Raw genomic sequence first — 14,702 nt, 5'->3', positions numbered from 1 at the left:
GTTTGGACTATTCATGTAGATGTATGAACTAAAAACAGACATAAGTGCTTGGAACTGAATTTCATCTCTAGCTCTATGCAAGCAGTACCAGTTTGCAGCTTGCATAAAAATGTGTCCCAACCTTGAGTTTAAAAGACAAAACTGCTGTCTATTCTCAGTGTTCACATCTGCCTATTAACCATACAGATGATGCACAGACAGAAGTACTTGGACAGAACCAACCACAGTATTAACTAAGAGGACCAGAGACTCTCCAACTGTTGTAACAGAACCATAGAAAAACTTTAGATTGGAAGTGCCTTTGGAAGTGAAGCTTGGAATAAAAGCTCCTGCCAAAAAAGAGTTGTCTATGCAAAGTGCATTGGGTTTGCTCAAGGCCTTGCCCAGTGAAGTTTTGGCTATCTCTGTGAGTTTCCACTCAATCACTTTCACTCTTCCTGCCCTAATAAATCTGACTCCACCTGGTCTACAGCTCCTTCTTCTAGGTAGTAGAAAGCAGCTATTAGATCCATCTTCAGCCTCTTCATCTTTAGGCTAAACAAGGCAGTTCCCCTGCTCTCTTCTAATATATCATATGCTCCAGTCCATCATCATCCTAGCAGCACTCTGCTGGGCTCCTTTGCTTTAGCCCACATTTCTTTTCTCCTGGAATCCCAAAGAGGACACAGCATTCCCAGCAGTTTTACAAGTGCTGACCTAAGGGGAATAACTACTCACCACCTGGCACAAGGGCTAAAGCACCTCCCTGGTTCATCTCCATTTCTGCAACACTAAGTGACAGACTTCATTCAGCTTGTTGCTCACCACTACCTACTTCCACAAAGCTGCTTCCCAGTCAGCCCCTAGCCTGCTCCAATGTATGAGGTTTTTCCAGTCCCTGGTGCAGGTCTTTGCATCGTGTCTGTCTGCTCCAGGAGGCTCCTGTACGCCTACTGCTCCAGCTCATCATGGTCCCTCAATGGCAGATCTGACTTCCAGTCTTTCAGCCCCTCCCACCAACTTTTAGTCATGAACAAACTCATCAAGAGTTTAATCCATTCCCCATATATAATCAAATAAACTGTATTGTACAGAGAGGTACATCTGCAAGCCAAGAACACACAATGTATTTTCTTAACATTAAAGCAAGTTTTCTACTGACTTGTGCTCTAAACATCGAGTTTAACTGCTACAGTCAGAATGGAGTCTGCTTGAAATTCACCATCAATTCTACTTCCACATTGTTTCCAAGACCACCAAGACTCTACATGCAATCTTACAGAAAGTTACATTTTGTGCCCTATGCCTCAAGCATGAAGCAGCTTGACAAAAGATAAATATTTTAAACACTTCAAAACCAGCTATACCATGCTATTCAGAAACACCATTTCCAACGGATTATTTTCATTTCTCTGCTATTTCAAGATCTGCCTCTAAATTACATTCGACTATCTAAATTCATTGCTCTTATTCTCGTACCGCAAAGCCACAGATAATTACAGTCATCAAGAACTTCAGGATTACTCAGATATGTGCTGTCGACTATGACAGTCCAGTGCCAGTCTTTCTGAGAACAGTTTTGAAGAGTAACATGGCATCACTAAAACATACTCTTCCCTCACCCCCAATTTTAAGCATTGCCACTATCACACTTAAAATATTCTTGCTATCAAACACTTGGGTTACTTGGGTATTTTGGCAGATCACCCACAAGTCAGGAAGGCTCACAAGATTACTGTTCTTCTCAGGATCTTAAAATTCTTGACTTAATATAACAGAAGTTAACCACAGAAATATTCTTCATGCTACAGACAGCAAAGAAACAACATTCAACATGAATGTACATATCTGAAGCAGTCCTAGTTTTGCCTTGTTAATACACAATGGTCATTAGCTGAAATACCTTCACCACATGATGCACCTGTTAATTTTACATACCCTCCAAATTTGCATTCAGATGGCACATAACTATATAACACCACAGGAACACATTAGATATTGTAAAATTTGTAAGTAAACCCAAATAGGCTTTGCCTGGCTTGTCCATGCTAAATAATGCATGGAATCACCACAAAAATAAACATCATGCTAACTAGCTAATACTACCTAAGTACAATGGTTCAGACCTCAAGGCCGGCTACCTAGCTCTGTCACTCCCTTTTTGTACTACTATCGTGTCTATCAAATCCATTCAACTCCTCTTGTCTACTTGTGCTATAACACATTTCCAACTGCAGTGTATACAACTAGAGAACGACCAGGAGAAAATTCCTTATGGATAGTTAGTTCTAAATTCTAGTTTTAAAAAAATATTAAGTCACACTATAAACTGAGCTACAAATGAAGCCCAAGAAAAAAATGGGGGAATCTCTCTCCTAATACTGTACAGTTAGGTTTGAGATCTGTTGTGGTTTTGCTCAGCCAGCCAGTATTTAGTCTTATGATGCAATTTTTCTTTTAGTTTTATAGTAGTGTTCTGAAGATAAAGAAATATAAAAGCATATTGCTTTAAGTTTTGCAGTATACCAGGACATTTTGAAAACTGTGTGACACTTTTTGGATTATCATAGAATCATGGAATGGTAGGGGTTGGAAAGGACCTTTAGAGATCATCCAGTCCAACCCCCTGCAGAAGCAGGTTCACCTAGATCAGGTCACACAGGAACGTGTCCAGACGGGTCTTGAAGACCTCCAAGGAAGGAGCCTCCACAACTCCCCTGGGCAGCCTGTGCCAGGGCTCCCTCACCCTCACGGTGACATAGTTTTTTCTTATGTTTAATTGGAACTTTTTGTGTTCCAGCTTTATCCCATCACCCCTTGTCCTGTTGCTGGCTACTATAGAAAAAAGGGATGTCCCAACCTCCTGACACCCACCCTTTAGATATTTGTAAATATTAGTGAGATCCCTCCTCAGTCTCCTCCAGACAAAACAGCCCCAGTTCCTCATATGAGAGATGTTCCATTCCCCTGATCATCTTGGTGGCCCTGTGCTGGCCTCTCTCCAGCACTTCCCTGTCCCTCTTGAGCTGAGGAGCCCAGAACTGGACACAGGACTCCAGATGAGGCCTCAGCAGGGCAGAGCAGAGGGGGAGCAGAACCTCCCTTGACCTGCTGCCCACACTCTTCTTGATGTCCCCCAGGATGCCATTGGCTTCTTGCCCACGAGGGCATATTGCTGGCTCATGGTTTATTATCACCCAGCACTCCCAGGTCTCTCTCTGCAGAGCTGCTCTTCAGCAGTTCTGATTAAGGCCTTCCCCTGTTTTCTTTCAACATACACAAGGGAGCCATACCTTACCAATATTATTTTCACTTGTTAAACGTACTCACGAAATGGAGGTTTCACTTTAAGTACACTGTTGCCTTAACCCCACCTCCCTTCATTTCTAGGTCACCAAGTTATGTGGAAAAGGTTCAGAGGAAAAAAATCATCAAGATAGACTACTTTCGTTTATCCAAATATGAAAATGCATACATTGTTTTCTGTATAGTCTAAAAGCAGGTGATCTCAGTAGGTACTGTCACTTAAACTAAAAAGAGAGCTCTGATAACTACTAAACAAAAAATATGCAACCCATTTCCAAACACATAACTCACAGGTTGTGTAGGAATAGAGCTGAAGGGCTTGTTACAGACTTCCCCGAGGAAGTCAAAGTCAATAGGACTCCCGATATTTTTACACATTCTCCAGTTACCTGCCCCAAATGTAGATAATCTGGAGATTTTAGTACTTTCTTTGCCTCTGATTATGTTGCTTATATACATGAAAAATAGAGCACCATATCTCTATACAGTTTGCTAGCCTACTTTGCTTTCCCCATACTATGCTTTCTAAAACACAGCTTTTCTTAAAAGATAAGGAACCCATATTATCAATGAAACTGTCAAATTCAGGAGTTTACCATCAGAAAGCAACTTACTAGCATTTCAAAACTGCAAAGAAAGAATACCTTCAGCAACTAAATAAGAGTTTATTTTCAAAATGAAGTCCATTCTTTAGAGAAAGTTTACTCTGAAATTTAGTAAGACCTTACATGTCTTTGAAGAAATAACATGTTTTGAGGGAGAGGAGAGGAGAGGAGAGGAGAGGAGAGGAGAGGAAAATAGGAGACAGTAAGACGGTAAAAAGATAAATACAAGTTCTGCATCACTTACACCAAAGTAAATACAGAGATACACTGTCAAAGGTCATCTCAATCTGAATCCAAGTCTACCAAGTAGAAAAAAACTACAGAAGACAGTAGCTGTAAAGATAAAGAACCAGCTTATTTGTGATTCCAGTTGAAGACAGAAGGTAAACATGCTTCAACAGGAAATCTGGAAGGCTGCAATATTTCTGAAGAAATGGGAACATTCCTGGAGGAAGAGAGTCAAAGAGAAAACAAAACCAAAATCCTTGAAACTGCAGCAGGTATTCAAACTCTCCAGTACATATGGATAAATCACACGGTTTGTAGATTACCTCTGCCAAAGATGCAGAGACATCCAAGCTTATTCTCTATATTTAACGGTTTTCGTTAGGTTTGTAGATGTCTAACTCAAGATGCAGAAAACACTAGGAAGCATCTGTGTCTCCCTATCTTCAGGCAACCTCCTCTAACGGTGGAGATGGCAGAACGAAGAAGGATTGTGAGTGCTGGGTTACCTTGTGCTTTCCTCCCTTTTCTGCCTTTGTGCAGTTCACATCCTTTTTGAGACCCACCAGCTCTTACCAGCCTCAAACACAGCAGCTGTGCTCTGCCTCCCTATTGAGAGGGGAACAGAGAAAGCCAAGGAGGGGACTCAGACTGTCATCAAATCCTCAGCTTTGCACCACACAGAAGGGCAGCTTTGCAAGCAGGCACCAGGTCAGCACAGAACAGTAACTGGCAAAAGCCAGTTCTGGGGGGATGACAGCACAGAATCACGATATTGTGCCCAGACACTGAGCATGATTTCAGTCATTTGTGCAGGAAGAGTAACAGGCCAGTAAACACTGCAGAACACACACCCAAGTCTCGGTCACAAACTATTACCAGAACTCCCCGCTCAACAGCCAGTCAAACCCCAAACAAATACCACCACCACCAAAAAACATCCCCTGGGAAGGCCTGCTTTGAAGCATTGGAGTCATTCTGCAGGGCCAGCCGGTACGAACATAGCCCCAGCTCAGCAACAAAGTAGTGCTGGGATGACGGGGCACCGCTATCTGATGTCAACACTGTACACCCTGGGTTCTGTAACGCCAGCAACACGACTGTTTGCTGTATTCCATCCTTGTCTTAGCTCGAGAATCAACAGGTGTTGACATGAATTGTAAGAAAACTTTAGTCTTCCTTCACAGTTAACCAAATCTCTACAGACACAGCCATTTTGGTAGTGATACAAGGAAGAATTGTGTGTGATGTTATTTCTGACAGCTCAAACATTTCTAAAGAGAAATGTGGTAATGCAGAAGAAAATTCTGACCCTCAAAAACCCAAGGCTTGTTTAGACAATACAAGACAATACAGGTCTGATTCCACCAGTAAGACAACAAAGAGATCCCATGCATTAAAATATAAAATATTGCCTATTCTGAATGTCTACAGGACATTTCTCCTTTAACTAAAGAACAACTCAATATGGGCACTTAACTCTTGGTAAGCTCTACAGCGTGAATAAGGAATACATTCATAATAGTCAACAAAATTATTTCATTGTATCTTAGAATATATAAAGAAGCCTTAAGAATGGCACTCATACATTAGAAATAGAAGTCTAATCTTCACCAGTTATAAAGGATAGCTGTGAAAATTTCAGGATATGGCTGCTTATGTCTCTCCACAACTGAGGAAAAGCACCCAAGTTGAATTTAAAATCCCTCCTTTGCCAGAACCATTATATACTGAAGTTACATTAATTCTTTTAACCATGGAAAAAACACAGCTGTCCCCTTAAAAACAGTTGCAATATCATTTGTTCAGTCCTGAGTCATCACTAGTCCCACAGAGTCTTAGTGTCTCAAAGCTGAAAGCCTTTACTTTTCCACACAAAAGGCAAGAAGAAAAAAAATCCAAACCACTCACTTCGAAATCGTCTTTATCCATGATAATAATGGCCATGACACTATTAAAGCAAGAATAGTACTAACATTTTCCATCAATTCTTTGACCAAACAATTTGAACAATTCTTACAAAGGAACAGAGGTCAGTACAGCCATTTATTGCTTTTATTTGCTTCCCTACCACAGTCAGGCATCCATGCTGCTGGTCAAAATTAGGGCAACACGTCCCAAAGAAGCGTTCTAGCTAAGTTGGCTAAGCAAAGTCTGAAGAATAAGCAAAACCACAACACATGACACTTACAGAAAACTATGTTTACCTTCCTGATTTGGTAGCAGATTAACACTAAACCAGAAATGGTGGGAGAAGAGATGTAAAGGTTGTTATGGATACCTACCAGCTGTCACCATCACAAGATTTTGCCACAAACTCACTATTACAGCTCTTCCCCTAAAAGCCATCTCCAGGCAACTCAGCAGTTTTTCACGCTACATGTCAAAGTACTTCCTTCCCAGCAGAAACATTTATACCAAATTACACTTGTAATTGTAGTTACATTTCTCCAAAACTGGACTTCCTTTCCCCAACATGCAAGTTTAATACATGTCCTGCAAGTACTGCTATCACTCAAACAAATAACACTTCCTGTATTTAAGAACTGAAGAAAATTGTTTGAAGTTTCACAGTAAAAAAACCCTGCAGATGTATCATTACTTACAAGGCAGTTATCACAAATGCTACTTTCTTTTCTTTTTTGTGGTCATTCATTCTGTTTCACAAAGAGGTTTAAAATTATTACATCTCAAACGAAAGCCTATAAAAACACATTGAAAGATACAACATGCTTAAAAAGAGTTTTCTTGGTTTCACAAGCTTTTCTTGTTTCTCTTTTATGAAGAGCTGAGAAATTAAAATTAGCATTTGAAAGTATTCAAAAGATAGTTTAAACTTCTCATTTAGGTGTCAGATTCCACAGGTGCAATTGCTCATTAAGTACAGTGAAACCTTCTTGAAATCAACCTTTTTAGGCAACCACTGCTCTTCACATTATAAAGCAAAACAGAAAAATTTCTCTACAATTGAACCACAGAATGGTTGGGATTGTGTGGCCTCTAGACGCCATCTAGTCCAACCCCCCTGCAGAAGCAGGTCCATCTAGATCAGGTCACACAGGAACACGTCCAGCTGGGTTTTGAAAACCTCTAGAGAAGGAGCCTCTACAAACTCCGAGCAGCCTGCGCCAGGGCTCCCTCACCCACATACACTCTTAGACAAACCATCAACTAAACGACAGAGCCTAGGATGAGGAAAGACCATACTGCACACCTGTTCTCTTACCTTTACATATTGAGTGTATCAAGGTCCTATAATTTCTAGTTAAAAGATCTTTAACTCATACCATTTCATCGTGTAGTGAACTGACACTATATTATAACTCACTATACTCATGTCAGAGCATTCTATTACAGCAGAATACTTTTTTCCACAGAGTTATTGAAGTTTAAATTTAATTGTGACTATGTAAGCTTTAGGGAAACATCTATTTTTACATAGGTCTGGTTTCCAGTGGACCAGAACTCTTTTATTTATTGCTAATTCACAGAAGTGAATATATTATCAGTCAGTTTGCTAATATCTACACAAAACAGAATCACTCAAGTAGTACTTTGAATCGAGTCAGAAAAGGTAGAATTTCTTACTTGATAAATTTTGCAGGTATGTACAGCATCCCTCAAGATCCTACCACTCAAGTGGCAAATTAAGATAATCCCTCAATTTCTAACTCTAATCAAACAAAAAATAGAAACCACAGTTTGTAACAAGCCCTCAGTATTCAAAATTATTACAAGAGTACCTTCAATACGAAAGGCAGTACCAGCGAACAACAAAAGACATAGAATACCAACAGGCTCACTAAATACATTGAATCCAAACTAATTTGGAACCAGACTATCTAAACCAAATACATACCTCAAGTCTTCTTGTATTCAAAGTTTCTCCTATTTCATTTTTCCTTATAAATGTATGGGAAGATGTTAATTCTAAGTGCTTAGTGTTTTGTATCTCAACATAGAATAAACATTTTCATGTTTATAGCTTCTGTAAAACAAATCTACCAGTAACAATGTAAATGACAGCCTCAGGAGATGAGGAAAATGCATTGAAAGTGGCATTACTTTCCATTGCACATAGCAGTTGCTGAAATAATTACAAAGCTTTTTGACTTACAGGGCTCTAAGAACCATAAGAGGAGACACCAAATTCCCCCAAAAGATTCAAGTCATCTGTGCACAGTAAGAGGATTAATTATTTTGGACCTTCCTGTTCTGAAGTATTTTGCTGACTTGAACAAGTCAATACTTATCTATGCAGAAATATTTCTGAAAGCCATCATAATACCAGCAGTAACAAAACAATAAATTTGACAGACAGAAAAGTAAAACTACTCATCTGCTGGGCAACTTTTCTGAAAGTTTATCTGTATTGTTTATCAGGGTCAATCCTTAAGTATTAACCAGAGTGGAAAACATTTTCCACTTTTAAGGTCCAAGACTGTTAACATGAACAACACTCACAGCCCAGTCGTCTCCCAGATAAAGGCCAGCAGCTGCACAAAAGTACACTTGGCAATATTTATTTATATTGTTTTGTGGCTAGTTTTGGTTTGCTATAACAGAGTTATGACCCACTTCAATTCTGTGAGTAACTCAGGCCACATCTGGATTATCAAATAGACAGAGACTTGAAAAATTTTTTTTACAAAATCCACCTTATCCACCCCATTAGACTAAATTTCTGCAGAACAATGACATTTTATTCCTCTACTATAGCTAAACAGTTATTATACAGAGAGAGGTTGAATAAATTGTTTATTAGCATGCTAGATGTAAATATAGGTAACAGTTGCTGCATTGTATTTACCATTCTGTAATCCCATCCACAGCTGCTTATGATCCTTTTTTTGCATCTCATTGATGACTTGGCTTTTGTGCTTCAAAGCATCTGCTTCTTTTATGCAAGCCATAAAATGAGCTTCAATCACATCCTTAGAATGGCAGTGTAGAAGATCTTTTTCTGGAAAGTTCTAGAAGGAAAAAGATAGATCAAGAGAAATAAATGTATCTCCTGCCTTAGAAGGTGAAAAATTAATTAGGATTTTAATCAGGTTTAAATTTATGCAGCACACTGGAATCTTCTGGAAAAGGGTAACACTCATTCTCTCTCTCTGCTGGCAAGAAAGGTTTTTGTAGTGAAATAAATTTCAAGAAAAATAAAAGTTGAGCAACTTTCTATGTAAACCAGAAATCACTCCAAATCATCCAACTAGATAAATGCATTTTTATACATCAGTGGATGTATTTAGACCCTTACACCCAAAATTCAGGAAGTGTTTTAACATCTTTTCAAGCAGATGCTCAGTTCTCTGGCAATGAACAGGAGAAAAGGGGGAGAAGCATGCATCAAGCACCCAGTTCCTGTTGGCTCTCTACAGCAGTTCAACACCCATTTCGATGTAAGCTTTTGAAAAACGTTTCCTCCAAGTATCGTCACCCTCATATATGAACTATAGCACATAGGCCACTTACAAACATTCTTCCTTAGGGATACTGGAAAGCCTTATTACCTCCAACTTTACCAAATACATGTGCCTATTTCTAGTTCCTGTGACTTGACTCTAATACCTCTTCTGTTTGGTTAGAGCTGGAGCACTGATTCAGTGTTGCAGGCGCAAAGTTACCAGTCCTCAGGTAACTTTTAGTCTCTCAATAAATGACAGTTACCTTTCCCAATTCATTTATTACAGAATTGTAGCAGTAAATCTTGTTGAGGTACAAAAAAAGATTTCTCTGGAAATTATCTCATCACAAGTTCAGCACTGTACAGGTACAGACTTGGGGTTGTTGTTCTTCTAGGTAATTTTCTTTTATCAACACAGTATCACTTACATTTTACAACCACAAGCATTCATCGCCACAAATTCACTGTCTTCAGTTTTCAAAGGTTTAAAAGCCCAGCATGCTTTATGCCCTCCTTATTCACCTTGTTTTCACGGTTGCTTATGACCACGCTGAGCAGAGCCAAACCAGAGGGGCATCATTAGCACTCCTCTTTATAACAAGGGCTCACCACATATTGTTATAGTTTAATTCTCGTCTGTTATTCCACAAGAGGACATTTCCTCTTAACTTATTACAAATTGTCTAAAGAAAGCTTTGGTGAGGGACTGTCAAAACCATTCTGGAAATGCAAGTACATATAATAGAATACTTTTCAAAGGCTTTTACAACAAAGATAACACGTCACAGAAGGAGCAATATAATGGGGGAAAAACCCATACCTTCCCTTCTCCACATAAAACCAGGAAAAATAGTCAAGGCTGCTTCAAACTACAGGAACTCAAAATATCCAAGAACAACTAACAGTTGGCAATATGAAAGGGAAAGGAAGACTGCCTTACCTGAAGGAAATTCTGAGGACAAGAATGATGATTCCCTTTGCATTAGATTATTGAAGAGTTGGAAATTAAATAATGAAGTTTTATACAGTAATTTCTCCTTATGACAGGAACCTAAACTCTCAAAGCTGGGTCAAAAGGATGAGTATCTTCAAAAATCAGGGATAAAACGAGAGAGAAAGCTGCTAATATCTTTTTCATTAAAGTATATGCAGTTTGGTGCTGAACTCAACTGGAGTGCTACTTAGGACTCTTGTATATGGAAACCTAAGGACAGAGTTAAAACTTGTTTCTCATAGCTTAGCATAAAGACATTAAAGAGGACAGAAGAGAAGGGAGAGTTTTCCTTCTAGGGCAGACCTTGCTTCCTTTTTTTCCCCCCTACAAAGCTGAGTGTCTCAGCACAACTGTGCCCATGGTGAATGGAAAACATTACTGGGATAACTTGCCAGCTGGCATCTGCACAGGCCTGTAAAATACTGTTAGAAGTTTAACTTAGTTGCTCAAATAAAAAATGTCTGGTAACCAATCTGGAAGAAGAGTCAGAAATAGCATATTCAAGATCAAGTTCTTTGTATGCCAGAACTCAACGTGAGACAGTGGCATCCCTTAAAAAAAAAGACAATCGACATGGGAATCTAAAAACTGACTTGCATGGTTAAGGGCTGAAGTTTTAGCTACCTTTATGAAAATAAGAGGTTTGTTACAACAACTGTTCTGTTACACATATGTCTAAATACTGAACTGCGGGGTGTTCTTTTTGATATTCCTGTCTTTCTACAGGTAGGCATTTCCTTGCTGACTTTATTCCAATGAATTTCAAATTACAGGGAATGTCATTCCCTGGGGATGTGTTCCAGAGAGACAGAGACTCTGGTCTGCAGGAAATACTGAAAATTGGTCAAAGCTAGCTAAGCTAGTGGAAGAAATCTATCCACAGTAGTAAAAATGTGTGGCATGATTAATCTTCCCAGTTTCTAGGGGGTAACACTGTGGAAGACTGGACAGTACTCCTAGTGTCTACTCTTTTCTTTGGACAAAAAAAACCACAGACACATTCCTACATAGTACTGTGAGCAGACGCTGAAAAACCTAAATATGAAAGTGATAACGTATAAAACAGCACTGCTGCTTCTGCAAGAAGCATCTGAAAGTTTCACATACGCAAGACTAGCAGCAGAAAATACAGTATCCCCATTGATTTATAAACTAAGGCACAGAATAGGAAACTTTACACTTAAACACAGAACATGTTCTTTTGGTTTTGGGTTCTTTAAATTTGGCTTGCTTTCTTTCTCCATGAAGAAACAGTGATCAAATGTAAACAACTTTATTCAGTTCCCTGAACTGAGAGATAATTGTAAACAAGCTGGTAGTCACCCTTTGCTATACAACTATGAGATTTGCAGAAAGTTTTAACAGATTCCATAATCAGCTTTAATTAAAATACTTTTATTGGTGATGCCTTACTGTGTTCGTATTCTGTATCTCTGAAAGAAAAGTTATCAAGTGTTAACTCTGATATTCTTAGAAGGCTCAGCTAGTACTGGTTTTGTTTCACGTATCAGTAGACACTTGCAGCATGAACTAAGTCAAAGAACTAGGTATTATCTATGCAGACAGGAGCACAAACGACGTCTTACACAAAACTGTTCCAAAAACATCACATGCAATTTCAGCAGTCTGGCTTCATAGCTCCATTCCATCCATATTTATCTATCAGTTCTAGTTCTCAAAACATCTCTTTATACTGTGACGGTCCAGTTGCATCTGACTACATTTACAGAAAATTACAGCAATTAAAACCCATAAGGAACACACCCAGCAGCAGGCAGAGAACCTCCTTGGATTTATGTTTGGTTACCATCAGTGGACTACTTAACCCTCATTCATACTTCTGACTTCCACAGTGCCTCTTAGCAGTTTCACAATTAATGTATGTGCTACATGGAAACACACTTCTTTTTCGCTCTACCTGACTCAGCTGTTACACAAAACCAGATGCAGTCTCTCTTCCTCTACATCAGGTCATAGGTGGAGGGAGGCACCAGCAGGTAAGGGTTTCAGCAGAGGGAGAACATTAGCCTTTCCCCTGGCACACCTCATTTCCTCTCCTCCAATGGTGCTACCATGTCCAGAGCGGTCCACCATCTCCTATCTATTGCCTTGAATCTGGAGAGTTGGTTAATGTGTTAAAAACATGAATAGTGCTGAGCGTGCCACAGGGTAGCATGAAATGAGTTTAACAGGAAGGGATAGTTTCCCTCCACTCTGTAATGCCACACCTGGATAACAAAAGCAAGTTCCCAGACTACAGCTTCTCATGATTCTCAGACCTAAACACTCTGTTCAAGCCCATCCTTCCACAGCTATTTACACAAATTGTATTTCAGTACTAGAGATGTGGATGCATATTATTTTATTGCATAGCAGAAGTACAAATGAATGAACTGATTTTTCAAAGGAAACAATACCTATTTATTACTTGGTCGGCATACATAACAGGAGGACAGTTACAAACATCTGTCATCTTTCAAACTTTTGCTGAACAGAAATGAACTTTTTCACATTTTTAACTTTAAATAAAGAAAATAAATGAGAGAAAAAGTTAAAAAAACATTCTTTACAGAGGCAATGTTTTTGACTGCGTGCTATGGTAAAAGGGAGAAAGTCTTGACAGCAGTGGTTTAACTGCAGAAAAATCCAATACTGTTCAATTGAGCCAAAACAGAAGTTAATTATTTTTGAAGGATAACTATGCACAAGTGAAAACAACAATCCAGTTGGGAATCACACACCTAAACTATTTAGCTGTAAGAAACTGTAACACATGAAAAAGTTTTCAATATTTTGACATACTTTGATGTATTTCAGTTATGTTTTGACTTTAGGATTAAGAGGGGTTTATATAAATAAACTCTCAGATTACATGAAAAACAGGAAGAGAGATTAAGCAGGTGCTTAATCAAAGGCATTGTATTTTTAAAAATAAATTACATCAGCTTTTGTAACAATACTGCCTTAGTAGTGAATTATTTCTGTTGATCTTGAAGATACATCTTTGAGACAAACTTAAATTAGCTGATCTTTTGGTAAACAGCAACATAAGGACATTAGAACAACAGAATGGTAGGGGCTGGAAGGGACCTTTAGAGCTCATCCAGTCCAACCCCCTGCAGAAGCAGGGTCACCTAGATCAGGTCACACAGGAACGTGTCCAGGCAGGTCTTGAAGACCTCCAAGGAAGGAGCCTCCACACCATCCCTGGGCAGCCTGGGCCAGGGCTCCCTCAGCCCAGCACTGAAATAGTTTTTTCTTACGTTTAAATGGAACTTTTTGTGTTCCAGCTTCATCCCATCACCCCTTGTCCTGTCACTTGATACAACAGAAAAAAGGGCTGTCCCAACCTGCTGACACCCACCCTTTAGATATTTGTAAATGTTAATAAGATCCCCCCCTCAGTCTCCTCTTCTCCAGACTAAACAGCCCTAGGTCCTGCAGCCTTTCCTCATATGAAAGATGCTCCAGTCCCCTGATCATCGTGGTGGCCCTGTGCTGGCCTCTCTCCAGCACTTCCCTGTCCCTCTTGAGCTGAGGAGCCCAGAACTGGACACAGGACTCCAGATGAGGCCTCACCAGGGCAGAGTAGAGGACAGAGCACAACGTCCCTCGACCTGCTGCCCACACTCTTCTTGATGCATCCCAGGATGCCATTGGCCACGAGAGCACATTGCTGGCTCATGGTTAAACCAGGAAAGCTGATAAAATCAGTTTATGTTACTGCATGAAACTGAAAAGCACTGTGGTGCTGCAAGTTATTTCCCAAGATGGTTCTACTTTGGGAGGCAACATGCTCACACTGCAGTTGTTCATATCCCAGATTTCTCAGAACATGTAACTATTAAATCATGATTTATTAGACGAGATGCCCTACAATTTGTTTAAAACACTCTGGAAGTTTCTTTAATCCTCTCCAACATGTATCAGGCAGAAGCACAGCAATTAAAATGATTTCAAAGACATTCTCAACTTTAGATTCATTCAGTCAGTCATTTTAAAAGTTTAAAGTTGAAATACATATCACAAGAATTTATCATTTCAGTGAATTCTTCCAAAAAGAATCAGTCTACTTGTGTTAGCAAGACCTTTTCTAAGATACCTTCAAGAGAACTGTTTGAATGAAAATGTTCAACACAACTGCTTCCCACTACACTTTCCATCTCAACAGTCACATACTGAGGTC

General features: G+C 39.4%; 1 protein-coding gene across 8 annotated transcripts in view; it reads right to left on the bottom strand.

The window, feature by feature from the left end:
- ATG5 (autophagy related 5) overlaps positions 1-14,702 on the bottom strand; it is an 81,149-nt gene that overhangs the window by 49,820 nt on the left and 16,627 nt on the right. For all 8 annotated transcript variants that reach the window (XR_009818284.1, XM_061991188.1, XM_061991192.1 and 5 more), the window contains one exon: positions 8,926-9,088. Coding sequence is in view for 7 of the 8 variants with exons in the window: in XM_061991188.1 (XP_061847172.1) it covers positions 8,926-9,088 (163 nt within the window). In the remaining variant the exon portion in view is untranslated. The remainder of the gene's footprint in view (positions 1-8,925; positions 9,089-14,702) is intronic.

The sequence above is a fragment of the Colius striatus genome, chromosome 2, assembly GCF_028858725.1.
Source record: "Colius striatus isolate bColStr4 chromosome 2, bColStr4.1.hap1, whole genome shotgun sequence".
NCBI lineage: Eukaryota > Metazoa > Chordata > Aves > Coliiformes > Coliidae > Colius > Colius striatus.
This window is presented reverse-complemented; position numbering and strand designations above follow the sequence as displayed.